Genomic DNA, 20,485 nt, shown 5'->3' with positions numbered 1-20,485 from the left:
AGTACATTTAAATAATAAAAAAGTATCAACACATAAGTAACTGTCTGCACATCAAGATACATAAATATCTAGGGATTCCGCGTGGGAATACAGTAGTTGAAAATGACCCAAAGCTGTGGCTGTTTCTTTAAGAAAAAACAAACCACAATTACACAAAAGTCCAAAAGAAAAGTTAAATAAACCTTACAAGAAAAGGAATCATATTTTTTTTTCAATTGTCATAGTAAGAAAGAAGCAAGCTCCAATTTATATAGATATATATAAAAATAAAACCACCCCAAATGCAAACACGCATTTTGCAATTTATAAGGTGCTGGAAAAGAAGGTGAAAATACAAACTCGATGCCAGACAGGAGGAGTCGCATCCCCCAACCCTGAACCAGAATTCCGTCCTCTTTGGAATAAACAACTTGGTTAAAAAGTGAAGTCAGGGTATAAAACCTTTCTTTTATTCACAGCATTGCTAATTCAGAAGCATTCACAGTTTTCCTCTGGAATCTTCCTGTGTGCCTCCCAGCGGCCCACGTGGCCAGCCGGTCACGCTCTGCAGACGGTGGGCTCTGATGGTGCAATAGCGGCCCTGGCCGGTCCAGCTGGTGCCAGAAGCGCAGGGTCCTGGCAGGTCCAGCTGGTGCCAGGGGCGGGGGTCCAGCTGGTCCAGCTGGAGGCGCTGGGGCCCTGGCCCGTCCAGCTGGTGCCAGGGCTTGGGGGCCCGGCCGGTCCAGCTGGTGCCAGGGGCACGTTCCAGCCGGTCCAGCTGGGGCCCCGCCGGCTCAGTAGGGCCGCCACACGGCCTCCTCCAGGCGCGCGGTGGGCACGGTGGGCGAGCTGCTGTGGCTGCCCTCGGCCTCGCCCGCGTCGCTGGGCGTGGGCAGGCTGGGGTTGAGCAGCGCGGCGCCCGTGGACGCATTGGTGCAGGGCGGCAGGATGCGGGGCGGCGAGCGCTCGCCCACCACGGAGAACTGGTAGGAGCTGGCCGAGGCGCCGTAGTACAGGTGGTAGGACGGCGAGCCGGCGGGGAACGGGCCGCCCTGCGCCTGCGAGGAGCCGGGGTAGGGCGGCGGCAGGTACGTGTGGTAGCGCGAGGCCGAGCCCATGGCCGACATGCCGATGCCGATGCCCGAGGTGACGGGCGTGGGCGAGTAGGTGAAGGCGCCCGGGTAGTGCATGCGCGGGTCCGAGATGGAGGGCAGCGCCGGGAACTGGCGTGGGTCGCCGAAGGCCGTCAGCTCCGGGGCCGCTGCGGGCGGGAAAGCATGGCCTGGTGAGAGGGGAGCTCAGGAGGCCCTGCCCTGGCTGCCAGCCCACCCGTAAGACCATTACCCAGAATGCCGCTGCCCACGGATGGGGGGCTACCCAGAATGCCGCTGTCCAGGGAGGTGGGGGACCTCCCAGAATGCCACTGCCCGGGAAGTCAGAGGATAACCCAGAATGCTGCTACTCAGGCAGCTGGGAGATAGTCTTACATAATAAAAGGCTAATATGCAAATCGACCAAAAGGCATTATGACCAGTTGCTATGATGCACACTGACCACCAGGGGGCAGATGTTCAATGCAGGAGCTGCCCCCTGGTGGTCAGTGTGCTCCCACAGAGGGAGTGCTGCTCAGCCAGAAGCCAGGCTCACAACTGGTTTGCTCAGCGGCAAGGGCAGGGGCCTCTTCCACCACTGCAGCAGCACTAAGGATGTCCGACTGACGGCTTAGGCCTACTTCCCACAAGCCTAAGCCGTCAGTCAGACATCCCCCAAGGGCTCTCAGACTGCGAGAGGGTGCAAGCGTGGCTGAAGGACCCCTTTCCCGAGTGCACGAATTTCGTGCACTGGGCCTCTACTGTGATAATATCAATATATAGTAAAAGATGAGGATATATGCTGCCAAGTAATATAATACCGTGTTTCCCCCAAAATAAGACATCCTCCAAAAATAAAACCCAGCGTATGGAAAGATAAGACATCCCCTGAAAATAAGACCTAGCGCAACTTTGGGAGAAAAAATTAATATAAGACACTGTCTTATTTTCGGGGAAACAGGGAATGTTTATATAATATGCTATCAAGTAGTATAACAATAGAGATATAATATAACATGTAGAGTATAGACATGATACAGGATGTGTGCAGTACAGATGTAATAACTGGCATAATCCTGGGGCTGGCAAGCTGCAGCCCAGGGGTCAAACCCGGCAATGTCATTCTCGTGTCCCGCAAGCTAAGATGAGTATTATTATATTTTTAAGTGGTTGGAAAAAACATCAAAAGAAGACTGTTTCCTGTAATGAAATTTATGAGAGATTCAAATTTCAGGGTCAGTGCATAGAGTTTTATTGGCATCAGCCTCATTCCTTTATGTCTGTCTCTGCCTGCTGTCGAACGACCTCTGCAGAGCTGAGGGTCATGACTTAGACCGCAGGGACCTGAAATACTAAAATATTTAGTTTCCGGCTCTTTACAGAAAAAAAGTCGGCCAGTCTTCTAGATAGTCAATATACTAATGCACCCATATTAACGTAAGTTTAGTCTCTGACATTAATATAATTATAATTGATAACACAATGTAACACTACATAATAATTAGAAATATAATGGATGCGTTAATGAATTCATATCAATAGACGATGTCATGATTAATATGATACAGTATCGTGACAATACCAGTGTGTGATAACATTACAATGCATTAGGCATAGCATTTAGGCTGAATCATGGGACACTGCCATTTTGTTAGGCCTCAAGCAGCTCAAAATGGGCGACTTCCTGTGAGTCAATGCATGCATGCCATCGGAGTGAGTGGAGTGAGCCCAGCACCACCGTCCTCCCCATGCGGCTCTCAGACAGCGTCCAGCCGGTCTCACCTGGCGTCACCGTCAGGTGCCCACGGGTTTGTTACCACCCATGGCTGTAGAGGGCCCCTTGGGAAGGCACATGGATGACCCTTAAATTAATGTCAGCTGAGTCCGAGGTGACTGGCATGGCCGTTCCGCCCCCACCCCCCCAAACAGCCTCCCAAAATGTGGGAGACTGTTATCAGTACTGATTTCTTATCTTTATCCACGTGCTTGGAATGAGGAACGAATAGGACCTTGACTTACCCAGGTCTGGATATGCTAAATCCCAGGAATGCAGGAATGACTAGGACCTGGGCACCCCCAAAACTCCTTGGACCTTTACCCCCTCTGGAAATTCATAGACGCGCTGTGCTGTCTGTGGTGGGTGTGACTGTCCCTCCATCAGAGTGACAGCCTCCACCCGGCTCCCAGCTTTTGGATCTATGTCTGCCTCTTGTCTCTTTCTTTCTTTTATTTCTTAACCCCAGCTCCTCCGCTCAGGAGCTGTCCTCCGTCTCCGTGCGGGACGCGGACAAAGGAGAAGCACCCCTTTGCACGTGGCTGCCGGACCTGGATTTAGCGACTCCGTTCCCCCAGGCTGACATTTCACCAGGAACGGCAAAGCTTTGTCTATAAAACCCATCCTGCTAGAATGATGCCTTCCGGTTTCAGGGTCCGGCTTCGCCTGCCCTTCCTGGCTCCCTCTGCATCCTCTCACCCACGGCTGCTGTGGGGGCTGCGGGGGGCCTGGGTGCCAGGCAGGGCCCCTGTGCCAGAGTTTCTCAGGAGTGGCCCTGTGTGGGGCCAGACCGTCTGTGTGGGGCTGTGAAGGCGGTCCTGAGCCCGCCTGAGGGATGCCTGGCAGCGCCCTTAGCCTTTGCCCACCAGACGCCAGCCGTGCCCCTGCTCCCAGAATTGTGACAACCCACATCCCCAGACACTGTCCCTGTCCTGGGGGCAGGGGGGAGGGGCAGCTCCCCTCCCCCCTGAGAACCAACACTGTGCATTCAGGATGGCGCCGGGGGTGGTCCTCTCTCTCAGAATTGTTCACGAAACGACAAGGCCAGACGGCAGTCTTCATGTTAGCAAACCCCAAAGACGGCAGCACACCAGAGCTGAAGCCCGAAGGAAGGGTTTAAAATGTGTGAGTCCTCAAGTCAACACACAGAATGACGCCAGGCCCGGGGCGGCAGGTGGCTGTGCCCTCGTGTTTCCAGGCCTATAGGGAGCGTGAAGGAGCAGAGCCGGCTCTGGGAGGAGGCTGTGTGTGTGTGTGTGTGTGTGTGTGTGTGTGTGAAGGGGGTGGAGAATTAATCTGTTTGTGGATGGCCTGGGCCCTTGGTCAACTTCCTCATATTTCAAGCCTATTATTCCAGCAGGGAGAGCTAGTGTCTGCCTTGTTCTCCTCTCTCTCTCTCTCTCTCTCTCTCTCTCTCTCTCTCTCTCTCCCCCCCCCCCCCTCCCTCTAGTGGTTATTTTTTTATTGCTCTAGCACAGTTTTAGAACATGACCTCGTCTGTAAATCTGGGGTGAAGGGGAAGAGGGGCCACAGTCCTCAGCAGAGAGGTGACGGAAGCTTCTAGAAACAAGCGAGAAGCTCTGTGCTCATGGGGAGGGCAGGAGCCCGGCTTGCACACAAACAGCCTGTCAGTCTTTCCTGAGCGAGTCAGACGTGTGGGCAGGAGAACGCCCCAGCGGACAGCGCTCCGGCCGCCCTCCCGCCAGCTCGTCCCCGCCAGGCCGCGCCCCATTCCTCAGGGCGAGCAGCCGGGTGCCCCTGTCTCAGCTTCCACGGGGCCATGACATGCTCAGGAGCTCACAGGCAGCCTGACTTCGTCTTTCCAGTGAGATTTACGGGGTCCGGGGTGAAGCCGGGGGGAGGAGAGCGGGAGGCACACAGGACCTGTTTGTGTCCATCTGATGCAATCCTCGGACATGGACACGGGCGCCGCCCACTCTGGCTTCGTCCGTCCCAGCCCCACGGGGAGCCCACGGGGGAGTGAGTGACAGGTCACCCTGGTGCGGGGCGGTGTCTGGACCGGGGTCCGAGGGAGCCGGGGCTTGTCGGGGACGTAGGGATGGAAGGATGCTGTGGCCTCCGCCACCAGGGAAGATGGGCTTTCCCTTGTGGGCAGGATATCTGGACGATCTTAAACACCGCCCTGAGCCTCCCCCTGTCTGCATAGTAACAGGGTCACACTGCACAGGGCCATTCAGCTGGTCAAACTGTCCCTTTTACAATGTTTTATTACCAAAACACTGTAAAAGGGACAGTTTGACCAGCTGAATGGCCCTGTGCAGTGTTTTGGTAATAAAACATTAACCATGTTTTTGGCCCCAGCCGATTTGGCTCAGTGGATAGAGCGTCGGCCTGCGGACAGAAGGGTCCCGGTCCGATGCCGGTCGAGGGCACGCACCTCGGTTGCAGGCCCTTCCCCAGCCCGGGCCCTAGTGGGGACTTGTGCAGGAGGCAACCCATCGATGTGTCTCTCTCACATGGATGTTTCTCCCTGTCTTTCCCTCTCTCTTCCACTCTCTCTGAAATCAATGAAAAAACATCCTCAGGGGACGATTTAAAAATATAAACTAAAATATCCCAACATCTTGGGCCCTTTATTAATTTTTTTATTTTTATTTTATTTTAAATATTTTATTGATTTTTTACAGGGAGGAAGGGAGAGGGATAGAGAGCTAGAAACGTCAATGAGAGAAACATTGACCAGCCGCCTCCTGCACACCCCCCACCAGGGATGTGCCTGCAACCAATGTACATGCTCTTGACCGGAATCGAACCTGGAACCTTTCAGTCCGCAGACTAACGCTCTACCACTGAGCCACACCGGCTTCGGCCATCTTGGGCCCTTTAGATATGCTCAGGTTCAAATGATGTTTGATGTCCCGTTTGATACCCCTCCCTGGCCTCACTGGTGACACCCGGTGGGGGGGGGCAGCTCGTTTGCCTCTGGCTGGCCGGGCAGGGGGCAGACCCGGGAGCACAGGCCCTTTTAAGAGCAGGAAATCTGGGGATTAGCAGGGGCAGGTATCTGCGCTGGAAACATCGCCCCTCCCATGGGGCTGACAGCTCTGTCCTAACCACCCCCCCTTCCCCGCCTGCCAGGCCCGCCCCCTGTCCCCCCGGGATTAGCAGCCTGAGCAGATAATGGCCGCCTTGAAAGGCGCTCTCTCATGACTCAGAAAAATGCACGCCGTCCGTCACCCGGGCTGGCAGCTAAACATTAACTTCTTTTAAAAAAAAACAGCAAAGTGCCGAAACTGGTTTGGCTCAGTGGTAGAGCGTCGGTCTGCGGACTGAAAGGTCCCAGGTTCGATTCCGGTCAAGGGCACGTGTGTTGGTTGTGGGCACATCCCCAGTAAGCCGTGTGCAGCAGGCAGCTGGTCGATGTTTCTCTCTCAACGACGTTTCTAGCTCTCTATCTCTTTCCCTTCCTCTCTGTAAAAAAATCAATAAAATATATTAAAAAAAAAAAAAAAAAAAAAAAAAAAAAAAAAAAAAAAAAAAAAAATAAAAAAAAACAGCAAAGAAAACCTCCGGATGACAACTCGTTTCAGACAAAGTGTGGAGTCTGTCTGCGCGGGAGAGAGACAGGCAGCATGCGAGTCCCTGCAGACGGCAGCCCAGGTGGGCTGGGGCTGGGGCTGGGGGGCCATACTGTGCAGAGCCGGGGCGGGCTCAGAGGGAAGGCAGGCCAGGGCCGGGCTGGGCTCCAGGCTGGGCCCAGCGAGCACTTTTCTGTATCTCCCCCCACCCTGCCCGCCCCCGCCCCGGCCCCAGCACAGGACGGCTGCCAGGCGGGCTCAGCCCGGTTCCCGGGGAGAGCTGCTGGGAGAAGTGTCTCCCTGCTCTTCTCTGCGGTTCTCGATGCTCCTCCCTCCAGCAGAGGCCCCTCGGGGGCAGCGATAGGGCCGGCCGGTCTGCACCCACTTCACACCCTCACGCCCTGACCCATCCTTCCACACTCTGGGAGCCTGAGGCTGGGTTTGGGGTGCTCACGGTACTCCTTTTTTAAAAACCACCCTTACGTTTGATCACGGTCAGCTGGAGCGCGTGGCCCCTGCGGTTCTTGGACTGTAAGGTGCCGACCAGGTCAAAGACCCCAAACGGGCCCTCTCTGGGGAAAGCGGAATGTTCCGGAAGCAGGCCCCGCGGCCAGCGGGCAGAGAGCGCCGCCGAGCAGAACCCGTGAGCCGTGACGAGGGCCCTGGGGGCAGACACCCTCCTGCCGCCTTCGCCCTCACCCCGAGCCCGCAGGTGCCGGCAGATCCCGCGGCGCCCACGGCCGGAGCCGGTGAAACTGGGCCGCTCCCCAGGACGCCCGTTCTCCCCTGGGGGTGGGGCCGGGACACGGGCCATGTGGGGGCAGTCTGAGGTTGTCCCGAGGGAGAGGGGGTGCTGCTGGTGCCCAGAGGCCGGAGGTGCCCCCCACAAAGAGCTCCTGGCCCCGACGCCCTCGGGGCCCGGCTGAGAAGCTCCGGGAAGCAGGGAAGCACCTGGGGGATCTCAGACAGCCCTCACTGCCTGGCCGGCACAGACGGACACCGCGAAGGCGCCAGACATGAGCCTCTGCCCCCTGCCTGCCCCTCGCCGGCTCCCCCTGGCCCCGCAGAGCTACAGCCAGCCGCACCCTCCCGGCGGGAAATGAGTCCCCGAGGCTGAGTCCCCGGCCACCGCCCGGCCTGTCCAGCTCCCCTTTCCCAGCCCCCAAAGGCTGTCGTCCTCAGCAAAGGGACGCCTCTCAGGGGCCCCATTCCCCGGCCCCCGAGCAGCTCCTGTGCACCGCGACTATCGAACCAGGACACCCGCTGCCCACCGGCCTCCGACCCGCCTGAGTGCGCTCAGTGGAAATGTCTCCCGGGGGGGGGGGGGTGTCTTCACTGCTGCCCACCCCACAGGGGCCCGGGGTGTGGTCACTGATCCCCCAGCTGCGCCCCGCAGGCTGACTTCTTCCTTCTGGAGCCTTATTCCCCATCAGCTGCCGCCTTGGCTGTGCCACGTGAGCCCCCCACAGGCCCGGGCATCTGCCTCTCCCGCCACCTCTGCTGGGTCCCGGCCTCTGCTCCCGGGCATCCGGGCAGGTCCGTGCCTGGCCGCGGGAGCCAGAGCCGGCCAGCCCTGTCTTACACCACGTCTGAGCCCGTTAGCAGTGACTGCCCCCCCACCATCTCCCCGGCCCCGCACCCCCCCCATGCATCTCCCCTGGCCCCGCCCCCCCCCGCCCCCCCCGCCGTCGGCGTGCGTCCGGCAGCTTACTGGAGAGCCGGCTGGAGAGCTCCGCGGAGAGGGTGGTCATGCTGCTGGCCCGGCCCGGCGAGATGGGCGTCGCTGGGTGCACCGAGGGGGAGGCGATGGAGCCCAGGTACTGGAAGGACTGGTCGTAGGACCAGGGCGGGGACGGCTGGATCTGCCGGGTGTCTGCGGAGAAGCGGGAGGTCAGTGCCGGGCAGAGGGGAGGGGTTCAACACAAAGCCTTCTAACGAGAACCCGGTTACCGTGGTTTCCACGTGTCACCGTGTGGGGCCTGTCGGCCCGTGTCCACAGTCCCTTTCTCCCGCCCAAAACACTGGAATGTGGTCTGTGTGGGGTCCTTGAAGATTCCCCTCCGGAAGCTGTCTCTCTAAGGTGTAATTCCATCACTAGAGCCCGGTGCACGGACAGGGGTCCCTCGGCCTGGCCTGCAGGGATCGGGACAAAACCGGCTCTCTGACATCCCCCGAGTGGTCCCGGATTGCGAGAGGGCGGTTCTAGAGGGATGCCCCCCAGAATGCGGGTGTGTCACCCGAGAATTGCAGCTGCCACGTCACCACAGCTCAGCATCTCTTGCGTTGAGCATCTGCCCCCTGGTGGCCAGTGGACGTCATAGCTACTGGTCGGATGGTCGAGTGGCCGGACCGTCACTTACACTCTCATATGGAATAATGATGAGGAAGCTTTCCCAGTGGAGTGTTTGCTTGTTTTTTTTATAATATATTTTTATTGATTTCAGAGAGGAAGAGAGAGGGAGGGAGAGAGAGAAACACCAGAGCTGAGAGAGACTCGCTGATCGGCTGCCTCCTGCATGCCCCGCACTGGGAACCGAGCCCACAACCCGGGCCTGTGCCCTGACCGGGACTTGAACGTGACCGCCTGGTTCACAGGTGGACACTCACCACTGGACCACACAGGCTGGGACGGTGGAGTGTTCATGTTCAAACTGTCCAGCCGCACATAGCGACTGTGCAGACATGCCAGCCTCACCAATAATCACAGGACCACCGTCGGCAACGTGCCAGCCTCAGGGACCGGCCTGTCCTCAGGCAGAAAGAACGCCAGGTGTTCGTTTTTCTCTGTGTGCCTTCGGCAGAGAGGACGCCCGGGTGGGAAATGCTTTCTCTTTGGGAGCGTTTTCTGCCGAGGCGCGGAAAGGCGGCCTGGCGGGCGGCTCCCCGCGGCCGAGGACGCTCGCACACGGGCCCGGGGCCCTCCGTCACCCGACGCCGAGGGGCCTGCCTCCGCTCGGCAGAGGGCAGGGCGAGGACTTTCCAGTTTGCCAGAAAGAGGCCGGGAAGGCGACGGGGCCAGAGCCGCTTCAGAGGGTTTGGGTGAGAGGGTTTGTAAGCCGGACTCCAGCATTCCGAGGAGTCTGCTTTCAACAGCACCACGCTGTTTGCCCATGAAAAGGAGGAGGAGCCGAAACTGGTGTGGCTCAGTGGGTAGAGCATCGGCCTGCGGACTGAAGGGTCCCGGGTTCGATTCTGGTCAAGGGCATGTACTTTGGTTGCGGGAACATCCCCAGTAGGGGGTGTGCAGGAGGCAGCTGATCGATGTCTCTCTCTCATCAGTGTTTCTGGCTCTCTATCCCTCTCCCTTTCTCTCTGTGAAAAATCAATAAAATATATATTAAAAAAAAAAAAGAAAAGGAGGAGGAAAAAAAATCCTGTTTTTAGGCAAAACGTGTAAGAAATTTCAGATTGTCCCCCATCAGCTGGCTTTAGGTTTCTTTAGGTCACATGTGTCAAACACAAGGCCCGCGGGCCAAATCCGTCCCGCCAGGCCTTGCAATGTGGCCCGCACCGCGCTGTCATCACTGCGTTTCCATCACAATGACAGTTTATGACTGTTCAGTAAACCATTCGGCCCGCGATTTAGGCTGGATTTTAGATTTTGGCCCCTTCTCTGATTGAGTTCAACACCCCTACTTTAGGTCAAACACTAACGTCCTCCCTGTCCGCCTCCTGGGGACAGAGGGCACAGCCAACACCCACCGGGCCTCCCCCCTCCCCCCCGCCAGGGCCCCCGCGGGGCGCCGCTGCCGAGAGCACGCTGCGCAGGAAGAGCAGGTGCGGGCGTGGTGCGGGCCGCGGCGGGGCCGTGTGTGACTCCCCCGTGACGATACCCACCTGCTCCCCAGGTCCCAGCCCCAGGAGGGCCCTCGCTCAGCTCCCCGGCGGGTGCTGTGGGCAACGCACCCGGAGCCCCCTCCCCAGTCTTCCTCCTCATTCTCCTCCCAACAGCCCTGCCCTCCCCTCAGATGGGTCCATTTCCTTCTATCGTTTTTGTCTTTATCCTCACCCACGGATATTTTCCCATTGATTTTTAGAGAGAGGGAAAGTCAGAGAGAAACATGGATGTGAGAGAAACACATCGATGGGTTGCCTCCCGCCCGGGCTCTGGCCAGGGCCCGGGCCGGGAAGAAGCCTGCATCCGAGGTCCATGCCCTTGACCGGAATGGAACCCGGGACCCTTCAGTCCGCAGGCCGATGGCGCTCTATCCACTGAGCCACACTGGCCAGGGCATCTTTTCTTTTCTTAAACAACGGAATGATGAAGTTTGATGAGCCCGGGCAGGTATCTTCACTGAGGGTCTTTGAATCGGACTGTGAAGCTGGGTTTCCGTGGGAGGCTGGATGTCAGAGGATTAGTGAGGAGCTGCAGGCAGGAGAGAGAGCCCCCGTGAAGCTCAGGGGAGACACCGGCCTCCAGAGTGACACGTGTGGGGCCGTCTCGCAGCTCAGAGTGCTTCCAGCCACGGAACGCGGACGGTGAACACGGCTGCGCCGGGTCCCACGCCCGCCAGCATTTCACTCTGCGGGGGCAGGCGCCCACGGCCCCCGGGAGACGGCCGTGTCCTCCCACACGCCGAGAAGGCGAACAAAGGCGTTGTGTAACCGTCCCGCCCGGGGCTGGGATTGCGGCCGCGCGGCCGGGGCAGACAGCGCCGTGTCTGCCGCCGGGGAGCGCGCGTGGCCGCCGGTGCGTGCCCCATCATGCTCTGCTGCGGTGGGAGCCGCTCCTCTGGACGCGTAATCACGCCGAGCCGGCCCGGCCCGTCTCACAGCCTCTCAGGACGAGCTTCGGGAGAACGCCGGGATGATGAGCGTCTAGTCCTGTGATTTCTCTGAACACAGGGTGTCAGGTTCCACGGCTTCTCCTTCACACCCAGCTCGGCTCCCCGCGTCGCGTCGGAGGGAGACAGCGCCGGGCACCCACGGGACCCCACCCAGGACCGGGGTCCGCCCCTGGGGCTGCGGCGCCGGCCTCCAGGCCCGGGTCGGCCGGCAGGTGGTGGCGGCGAGCTGCTCACATCCCGTGTGTGTGTGTGTGTGTGTGTCTGTGTGTGAGTGTGTGTGTGTGTCTCCTTCCAGGTTACTGTTAACAAAAAGCCAAAACCAAGATGAAGACAGAAAATGCAGGGCAAGAACATGGGGAATGTGAGCTTATAACTCAGGCGCCCCTCCTGCTCGGACAGAGCCAACATGAACGCACAAACGCACGTGTAGACGTGTCAGTGCTAGGGCCGCCCCGCACCCCTGTGAGCGTCCGGAGAAGTGCCCGTGTGGTGACCCGGGGTCACCTGCTCACATTCTTTATTTTTAAAAAAAATATTTTTATCAACTCCAGAGAGGAAGAGGGGGAGAAACATCAGTGATGACAGAGGAGCTGCCTCTTGCACGCCCCCTATGGGGATGGAGCCCACAACCTGGGCATGTGTCCTGACCGGGAATTGAACCGTCACCTCCTGGTTCACAGGTCAATGCTCAACCCCTGAGCCACGTGGCCAGGCATCACTTCCTTACTCTCACCTGTGCAGGGAGGCGACCTCCGAGCACTGCCCCAGGATCCTCACCCCCATGGGACCGAGCAGCGTCTGCTTAACGCGCGTGACGCGGAGTTAGGGGAGGAGCGGGAGGAGGATGGTGAGCGGGCGCCGTGCTCAGCACCGCGAGCGCCGGGGAAGCGGGAGGAGGCGGGGGACGGCTCCCAGGCTGAGGGAGGGGCCCTGTCAGTCCTTCTCCGAGAGCAGCGCCGCCTGTTCTCGAGGGACCCCTCTCAGGAGACCACCCATCAGCTGGACCAAGGAGCACGGAGGATGGCTCTGAGCTGGGCACGTGCCAACTCACTGCAAATGGCCTCGCAAACAAGCCCGACAGGGTCCCTGTCCCCCTGGAGCTCAGAGACAGGTCTCAGTGACAAAGCCAGGACTGCCGGGTGCCGGGAAAGGCTGCTTCCTGCTGCATTAGTCCGTCCTGCTGCGAGTTGCTCCACTCATTCATTCGTTCACTCATTCAGTCATTCATTCATTCACTCACTCCTTCCTAGGGCTGTGAAGTGATTCACTTCCTCATTCCTTCACGTTGCCAGCAAACACTTTGCTCCACCATAGTGCTGACCTGGGGACTCCGTAGTGAAGGGACACAGGCCTTGCCTCCAGGAGAGGCGGCTGGTGGGGACCTGCAGGCGGTCCCCAGGAGAAAGGCTGGATTATCGGCTTCACCCGGACTTGCAAACAGCTGTGTGCACGTCAGAGAGGAGAACCCCAGCGGTATTCACTGCGCGCTCAAGTCTCCTCCCGAGAGGAGCGGATGGAGGGAGCATCTCACTGAAGCCACAGACAGGTTTCTGCCTAAGCCCGGCCTTCGCCGTGCCCGGCTGTGACCGCGGAGGTCACCCGTGTCTCTGGTCCACGGTCTCCCTGCTCCCAGGGCGACAGGGAGGCAGGTGAGACCAGCCACAGCACACGCACCGTGAGTCCAACTCCTGAGTGTGTCACTGCCGAGGAGAGGGAGCCCGCGTGCAGGGACTGGACGGGGGTGTGTGCGGGAGGCCACACCCGCTCCGGACGAGGCTCAGGCAGCACTCACCGCTCACGGATGGAGACTGGAGACTACGGCGAGGAGCCAGGGAACTGAGGGTCCATGTTCCCAGGAAAAGCCATGGGGCCTGGGAGGTGAAGGGTGAGCCTCCTGCGCCTGCCTTTCCTAGGGGTGTCAGGGCAGCCGCTTCCCGGCCTTTGTGACGGGTTATTTCAGCTTTTGATGGACAGACAATGGGCAGAACAGAGCTCCCTCCCCAGGCCATGATCCCTACTCCCTCCCATTGGAAATGAAGTCCTAAACGGGGATGGGGGAGGGCACAGGGGAAAGGGGGTGAGGCAGCGGTGAGCTCAGAGGGAGCCACCGCCCGCATCAGCAGGAGGAAACCAGCGGCCTTCAGCGGTGGGTGCAGCAATGCCGGAGGCTCCAGCGCTGAGGACGAGTCTGCCCGCGGCCCTTGTCGGCGGTTCTGCCGTCTCCTCGCTCAGCCCCGAATGGGAGGAGCCGGGAGTCACCGAGCCCCTCTTCGCAGTAAGAAAAAGGCTGAATGAGGGGATGACCCACGGCCCTTCGCGGCCTGTCAGCACGGAGGTCACAGGGCAAACTGCCACCCTGGCATCTCCAGAGGCAGGGGAACGCCAAGCCACCAGAGGTCTGCCTCCCGGGGGCAGAGGTCAGAGGTCAGAGGTCGCCGGCCATCAGCCGGGAGGGACGCCTAAACGCTAATTCAGACAAATGCCCAGAATTAGTGTAGTCGGGTGGGAGAGCGAGGAACTCCCAGGGCTGAAGTCCTGTGTGTGTGTGTGTGTGTGTGTGCGTGTGTGTGTGCGTGTGCTCCTGTGCACAGGGTGCGTGTAGGGATACTTTCCTGGGTTTTTCATCCATGAACGTCCAGCACAACTGTGTGTTGCAGCCAGCAGAACAGTAGACTACTTAAGGAAGAGTGCGTGGGGAAGCCCCAGGGCAATGAGGAGGCAGACACAAGGACGTTAGAGGAATTTGAAGCTCTGACACCTCCGGCTACAGCCAACATCACACAGCCCAGGTCCTGGGGCTCGTTCAGCGGAGTTCACTCTAGAGGCCTATGTACCTGATACGTCGGGTCCTGCTCTCAAACCAGAAATCACAAGGCCAGGAAAAAACCAACAGCATGAAGGGACAAACAGGCCTCAGAACCAGACTCGGCTATCACACAGACGCTGGGATTAGCAGGTGAAGGACTCTAAAAGAAAAGGATGGCAGCATGAAGAAAACATGGATCAGGTAGGGAGAGAGATGGAAGCGCCAAGACTGAGAAGCAAATTCTAGAAATGAAAAACACTGTAACAGGAATGAGCAATGCCTTTGGTGGGGCCATCAGCAGCTGGACATGCTGAGGGAATAATCAAGGAGCTTGAAAATATGTCCACAGAAACTTACCAACGAAAAGGTCGAGAGACTAAAGGGGGGAGTGGAAGATCTGTGAACTTGGGGACAATTTCAAAAGGCGTAACACATGCAACATGGAAATAGCAGAAGGAAGAGGAAGAGAAAACAGAATGGAGGAAATATTTGAAGTATGATTGGCCAAGGGTTTTACAGAATTAATGACAGACACCAAACCACAGATCCAGGAAGCTCACAGAACATCAGGCAAGCTAAATACCAAACAATCCACATTTAGGCCTAGTGTGTTGAAACTGAAGGAAACGTGAAGACAAAGAGAGAAGCTTGGAAGAAGCCAGAAGCCGGCGGGAAGGGGGCACGTTCCGGGGAGAGTAACAAGATGAGGATTCCTGCAGACTTCTCTTCAGAAGCCTGGAAGGCAAACAGAGAGGCGGGAAATATTCAAAGCGCTGAGAGAAAAAAATCCGCCGGCCTAAGCCACCAACATAGTATTGTGTATTCAGCAAAAACAAACCTCTGAAGGTACCAGAGAAATAAAGGCATTCTCTGACAGACAAACACTAAGAGCATCCCCCCAGCAGACATGTTAAAATGAGTTCCTTAGGGAGAGAAATAGAACCAGGGTCAGAGACTCAGATGGAGGTAAAGAAAGAATAAATGAAGGAAAAAGAAAGTCTTAGTTTCCTATTCTTAATGGATCCACAAGCTCACCAGGAGAGCGGTGATAACGTGTTGGGTAATTACCACAGAAGACTCAGGGAAAGGAACAAGAGACACAGGAAGGAAGAAGCGGTGTCCTATGGCTTTTAAGAGTTGTCATACATGGATTTGGCAACTCCAGGGCGACCCCTAAAACATGTAAAAAGTATGACGGACACGCTAAGAGGGGAGATAAAATAAAATCACATCAGATGCCGTTAAAACCAGAGAATGCTGAAAACGTGGGGGAAGAAAATCAGGTGCAAGGAATATGAAACAGCCCACACGCACGGCAGGCGTTACTGTCACTGTGTAAACAATCTTAGCCGTAACCGCGAATGGCCTACATGACCGATGGAAGAGCAGAGATGGCCAGCGTGGGTGAAACGCAAGACAACTACGTGTTGTCGGCGAGGAACCTGTAAACGTGGAGACTCGGGCTAAGCGTCCGGGGGCAGGGAAAGACAGACCACGCCAACCCTAACCACCGCAGGCAGCGCAGCTGTGTTCATTTTACACGAAACCGACGTCCGAAGGAGGGACCAGGTCGGGGGTAAAGAAGGGGAATCCATGATCACGAAGGAGTCCGTTCTTTAAGAAGACACAGTCATCTTTAAAAGATACGCCCCTGACAGCAGAGTGTGAAAAACCAGGAGGCAGAAGCGTGTAGAGCGACGAGGAAAAGGGAAAAGCACACACACACGGGGATGGATGGAGCATTCCACACCCCTCCCCGCCACTGACCGCCACGCAGGCAGGGAATTCGGGCGGAGTCCACCCCAGCCGTCCTACCAACCCACTGGCTCTCACATCTACAGGACGTCCCGCCTGACAGCGGCAGCCTGCACCTCTTCTCAGGCTCCTGGGGGACGCTCCCCATGACAGACCCCGTCCTGGGCCCTGAAACCCACCGCCACACACTGAAGGGATGGACACGGCACACAGCCTGTTCTTAGCCACGTGGTGGAAACGGGAACATCAGCAATGGAAATACGCCAGAACACAGGCAGGTGGCCGGTGCTTCCCCAACACACTCCTGAGGAACTGAAGACGATGCCTAAAGAGAAGTCAAACTACGTGTGGAACGAAGCGAAAACCCAACTCCTCAAACCGGCGGGGTCCGAGGGACATGGATAGCATCGAAGGCGGACAAAGGACAAGGGGAATTGTAGAGGGTCTTCTGGGCAGGCACACGGACATTCTTTAAATTGTCAGCTGAGCCCGAGGCACTGGGCTTACACCCCCCCCACCCCCCCACCCCCCGCCAAGAGGACAGGGGGTGTGGTCAGTTCTGACTCACCTTTGTCCAGGTGTCGGCAGGGGCGGGTCTAGATATGTAAATCCAGGGATGCTAGGGCCTAGTTAAGAATGCAAATAAGCTCCTTTGACCTATAAATAAACCTGCTGTGTGGCTTGGAGGCTTGCTGCCTCTCCATCAGAGAGGATGGCGCCCACCTAGTGCCCAGCTTGATGAACCCATTTCTGCCTCTTGGTCTCTTTCTTTCTTTCTTTTTTTTTTTTTTTTTTTTTAAATATATTTTATTGATTTTTTACAGAGAGGAAGGGAGAGAGATAGAGAGCTAGAAACGTCAATGAGAGAGAAACATCGACCAGCTGCCTCTTGCACACCCCCTACCGGGGATGTGCCCGCAACCAACGTACATGCCCTTGACCGGAATCGAACCTGGGACCTTTCAGTCCGCAGACCGACGCTCTACCACTGAGCCAAACCGGATTCGGCTCTTTCTTTCTTTAATTTCTTAATCCCCAGCTCCTCCACTCAGCAACCTGACTGTTTCCTTTTCCGTGATGGAGATGGACTCGGAATAGAGAGAAACACCCGCCTCAGAGAATGATCCAGAATCAACACCCTCAGCTTCTAACTTAAGAAACTGGAGGAAAAAAAGAGAAATAAGACTAAAGCAAGTAGAAGAGATAATAAACATGAGGGCAGAAACCACTGGAACAGGACACAAAGGGAACCGAACCAAGGGGCTGCACCAGCTGCTGTTGGAAAAGCTTCAGAGGCTCTGCTCTGCCCTCGAGCTCCCTCCAGGCCACAGAGAGGGCGCCCAGCGGCCTATTGGCTAACTCCCCCTCCCAACCTGGGGCCCAGCACCCCCTGGGCCGAGACCCCCCCAGCCTGGGCCGGGGGAAGGTGGGCGGGGTCTGTGGGCCTGGGCCCGGGGAAGGTGGGCGGGGTCTGTGGCTTGGACATGGTGATTGCAGTGAGCCGGCCCTTTCTTTTCCGTTTTTCTTTTAAATAACGTATTTCTAAAAATTGATTTCAGAGAGGAAGGGAGAGCCATGGACCGGCTGCCTCCTGCACGCCCCACATTGGAGATGGAGCCCAACCTGGGCGTGTGTCCTGACCGGGACTTGAACTGTGACCTCCTGGTTCATAGATCGATGCTCAACCCCGGAGCCGCGCGGGCCGGCTCTTTGGCTGGTCTCTTTAAAACACCTTCCAGTTGCCTTTCTGAGCCACGTGGAAACAAGGACCAGACGGTCATGTCTGCCGCAGGCCGTCCTGCCTGTTTGTAAAGGAGCCAGCCTGGCTGGTGAACATATAAAGCACCAGGGCCGCCCTGGCCTTCTCCTCCCCGCCCCCCCTCGGCCCGGAGCGGGCAGGCCGCTCCCAGGGTGTCCTCCGGGGCCACCTCAGTCATGGGCAGCTGCTGTCATGCCCTCCGAGGCCTCGGGACGCACAACAGGATGTGACTCAGGCCTCGGGGATGTGAGTCAGTCTCCGGGGCGATGTGTCAGGGCGAGCCCCGGGGTGGCCGGCGTCTCCCGCCCGCCGGGACCCCTGGGAGAGCGGCGGCTCCCTGCAAACCGGGGGCGGCCCCCCCGTGCCTCATGCCGCCTCCGGACGGTGCGAGGTGCGAGGTCTCTCCGAGGCCAGGCGCCGGGTCATTCTCTGCTTGAACGGCACGGCCCTGGAAACCCGCCGTTTGTCTGAAGCCCTGGCCCACTGGCCCTGCAGCAGAAGTGCAGCCTCCAGGGCTGGGGGTGGGGAGGGGAGCGCCAGGGAGCAGCCGCGGTGAGCACAGGCGCTCCGTGCGGTCGGCCCATGGTAACCTGAGTCAGTTCCCACCGGCTCCGAATCCTGGAAGAGGCGGTTGTGAAAGACTCTGGTATGTGCCAAGCGCTTGTCTCCGCTGGCTGCAGACATCTGGGTTAGTCATGCACAGCCAGCCGGTGCATTCATTGTTCCGGCAATTACCGCGCCCGGAGGCCGCCAGCGCCAAGCCCGGGCGGAGGCCCGCCCGCCCGGGGCGCCGGCCGCCGAGGCCTCCGGGCGCGGGCTGTCCTCGCCGCGCCCGCCACGGGACGGGAGGGACTGCGTGGTCACGGCCTCACGCCCGGCCCCGGGGCCCGGATTCCGCGGCCCGGGAGGCCCCGTGGCTTTGCGGTCGGGCGCGCGGGCGGCTGGCACCGGGGCCGCCCCGCCCGGCTCACCGGTCCCTCTGCTCCCTCACTCTCTCCTCCTCTCGCCTCACCTGCCTCCAGGTGTGAGCGCTAATGAGTGCCTGCCGGCCGCGGGGCCCAGGGCCCAGATGAAAGGCCGTAAACGCCAGCGCCCTCGCTCATTACCGGGCCAGACGGTTCCCAGGGGAACGCTGCCCGCCACAGCCTCCCCGCCCGCCAGGCCACTGAGCCCATGTGCAGACCCCGCGTCCCATCAGCTCGGGGCGCTGGCCGGGGAGAGGCGGGGGAGCCACGGCTGCTGGCGAGGCGGGTTTGGGCACCGCCTGCTCCCTGCGGGCACGGTGTCCCCAGGCAGAGACGCGGTGGAGGGACATGGCTCCTGGGACAGAGGGCCGTGGTCTCTGCTCCGTCCTGCAGACAATGATGGCCCTGCCCGTGGTTACACCACCCCCCCTGGTTACATCCCCCCTCCCCACGGTTACACCCCCCCCAGGTTACACCCCCCCCAGGTTACACACCCCTCCCCCGCGGTTACACCCCCCCCCCCGCGGTTACACCCCCCCTGGTTACACCCCCCCACCCCCCGCGGTTACACCCCCCCCCGCATTACACACCCCTCCCCGCGGTTACACCCCCCTCCCCCTCGGTTACACCCCCCCCCCCGTGGTTACACCCCCCCCAGGTTACACACCCCTCCCCCGCGGTTACACCCCCCCCCGCGGTTACACCCCCCCTGGTTACACCCCCCCGTTACACCTCCACCCCCCCCCCGCGGTTACACCCCCCCCAGGTTACACACCCCCTCCCCGCGGTTACACCCCCCCCCGTGGTACACCCCCCCCAGTGGTTACACCCCCCCCCCGCGGTTACACCCCCCCCGTGGTTACACCCCCCCCCGTGGTTACACCCCCCCCCGCGGTTACACCCCCCCCCCCCCGCGGTTACACCCCCCCTGTGGTTACACCCTCCCCCCCCTCGTTCGGTTACACCCCCCCCCCCCGCAGTTACACACCCCTCCGTGGTTACACACACACACACCTCCCCCCCCCCCCCCCCCCCGCGGTCACACCCCCCCCCCCCCCCTCCCGCAGACACGTCTCCGGAGACTCACCAGGCCAGGGCCTCCCGGGAACGGGGAACAGGCTGTGCCAGTCCCACCGGACGTGCAGGGAGCGTGGGGGAGCCCCCCTCTGCTGTGGTCGGTGTGGCCCCGAGCCCCCGAGGACCGAGACCCCGTCTCAGAGTTGCGCCTTGGGGAGCGAGAGCCCAGAAAGACAGGCCTGAGGCCTGCGAGGTGGGGATGAGCCGGCCCAGCCCTCAGCATTGTGCCCGAGGAGGGACACGGCGCCGAGGCCCAGCTTCCCCTCCGCGAGGAGGTCCCTGGGCCGAGCGGACCCCGATCGCCCTCCCCGCCAACGCAGCCCCCACCCCGGGGCCAGGCTCCCCTCCGGCTCCAGAGACAGATCCCGGCCCCCGAGCTGAGCGGCTGCCGCAGGGATTCCCCCACGGACTCCGGCAGCTCCTGCGAGGATGTGGGGGCCTCCTAGCCAGTGGGGCCAGGTGCACCCAGCCCAAGGCCTCACCGGGGAGTGCAGCTCCACCGTCCACGAGTGCGCGTCCGCAGGTGGGGCCTCTGCAGCCTTTCTCCCTCCAGGGCAGCCTCCTCACAGCCAGGCCTGGCCGCCGGCCCCCGGCCCCCTGACACCCAGTCCCCGGCCCCCGGCCCCTTGACCCCCAGTCCCCGGCCCTTGGCCCCCTGACCCCCAGTCCCCGGCCCTTGGCCCCTGGCCGCCGGCCCCCGGCCCCCTGACCCCCAGTCCCCGGCCCCTGGCCCCTGGCCCCCGGCCGCCGGCCCCCAGCCCCCTGACACCCAGTCCCCGGCCCCTGGCCCCCGGCCCCCGGCCCCCTGACCCCCAGTCCCCGGCCCTTGGCCCCTGGCCGCCGGCCCCCGGCCCCCTGACCCCCAGTCCCCGGCCCTTGGCCCCTGGCTGCTGGCCCCCGGCCCCCTGACCCCCAGTCCCCGGCCCTTGGCCCCCTGACCCCCAGTCCCCGGC

General features: G+C 59.8%; 1 protein-coding gene across 5 annotated transcripts in view; it reads right to left on the bottom strand.

Annotated features, from left to right (window-relative positions):
* Positions 1-427: 427 nt before the first annotated feature.
* Positions 428-20,485, bottom strand: part of RUNX1 (RUNX family transcription factor 1) — a 162,891-nt gene continuing 142,833 nt past the window's right edge. For 2 of the 5 annotated variants that reach the window (XM_036430263.2, XM_036430265.2), the window contains 2 exons: positions 8,095-8,256; positions 428-1,240 (listed from right to left, as the gene is read on the bottom strand). In XM_036430263.2, the coding sequence (XP_036286156.2) occupies positions 774-1,240; positions 8,095-8,256 (629 nt within the window). In that variant the 3' untranslated portion in view covers positions 428-773. The remainder of the gene's footprint in view (positions 1,241-8,094; positions 8,257-20,485) is intronic. The other 3 variants (XM_045578822.1, XM_036430264.2, XM_045578821.1) reach the window with 2 other exon arrangements.

The sequence above is a fragment of the Pipistrellus kuhlii genome, unplaced genomic scaffold (genome assembly GCF_014108245.1).
Source record: "Pipistrellus kuhlii isolate mPipKuh1 unplaced genomic scaffold, mPipKuh1.p scaffold_m20_p_105, whole genome shotgun sequence".
NCBI lineage: Eukaryota > Metazoa > Chordata > Mammalia > Chiroptera > Vespertilionidae > Pipistrellus > Pipistrellus kuhlii.
This window is presented reverse-complemented; position numbering and strand designations above follow the sequence as displayed.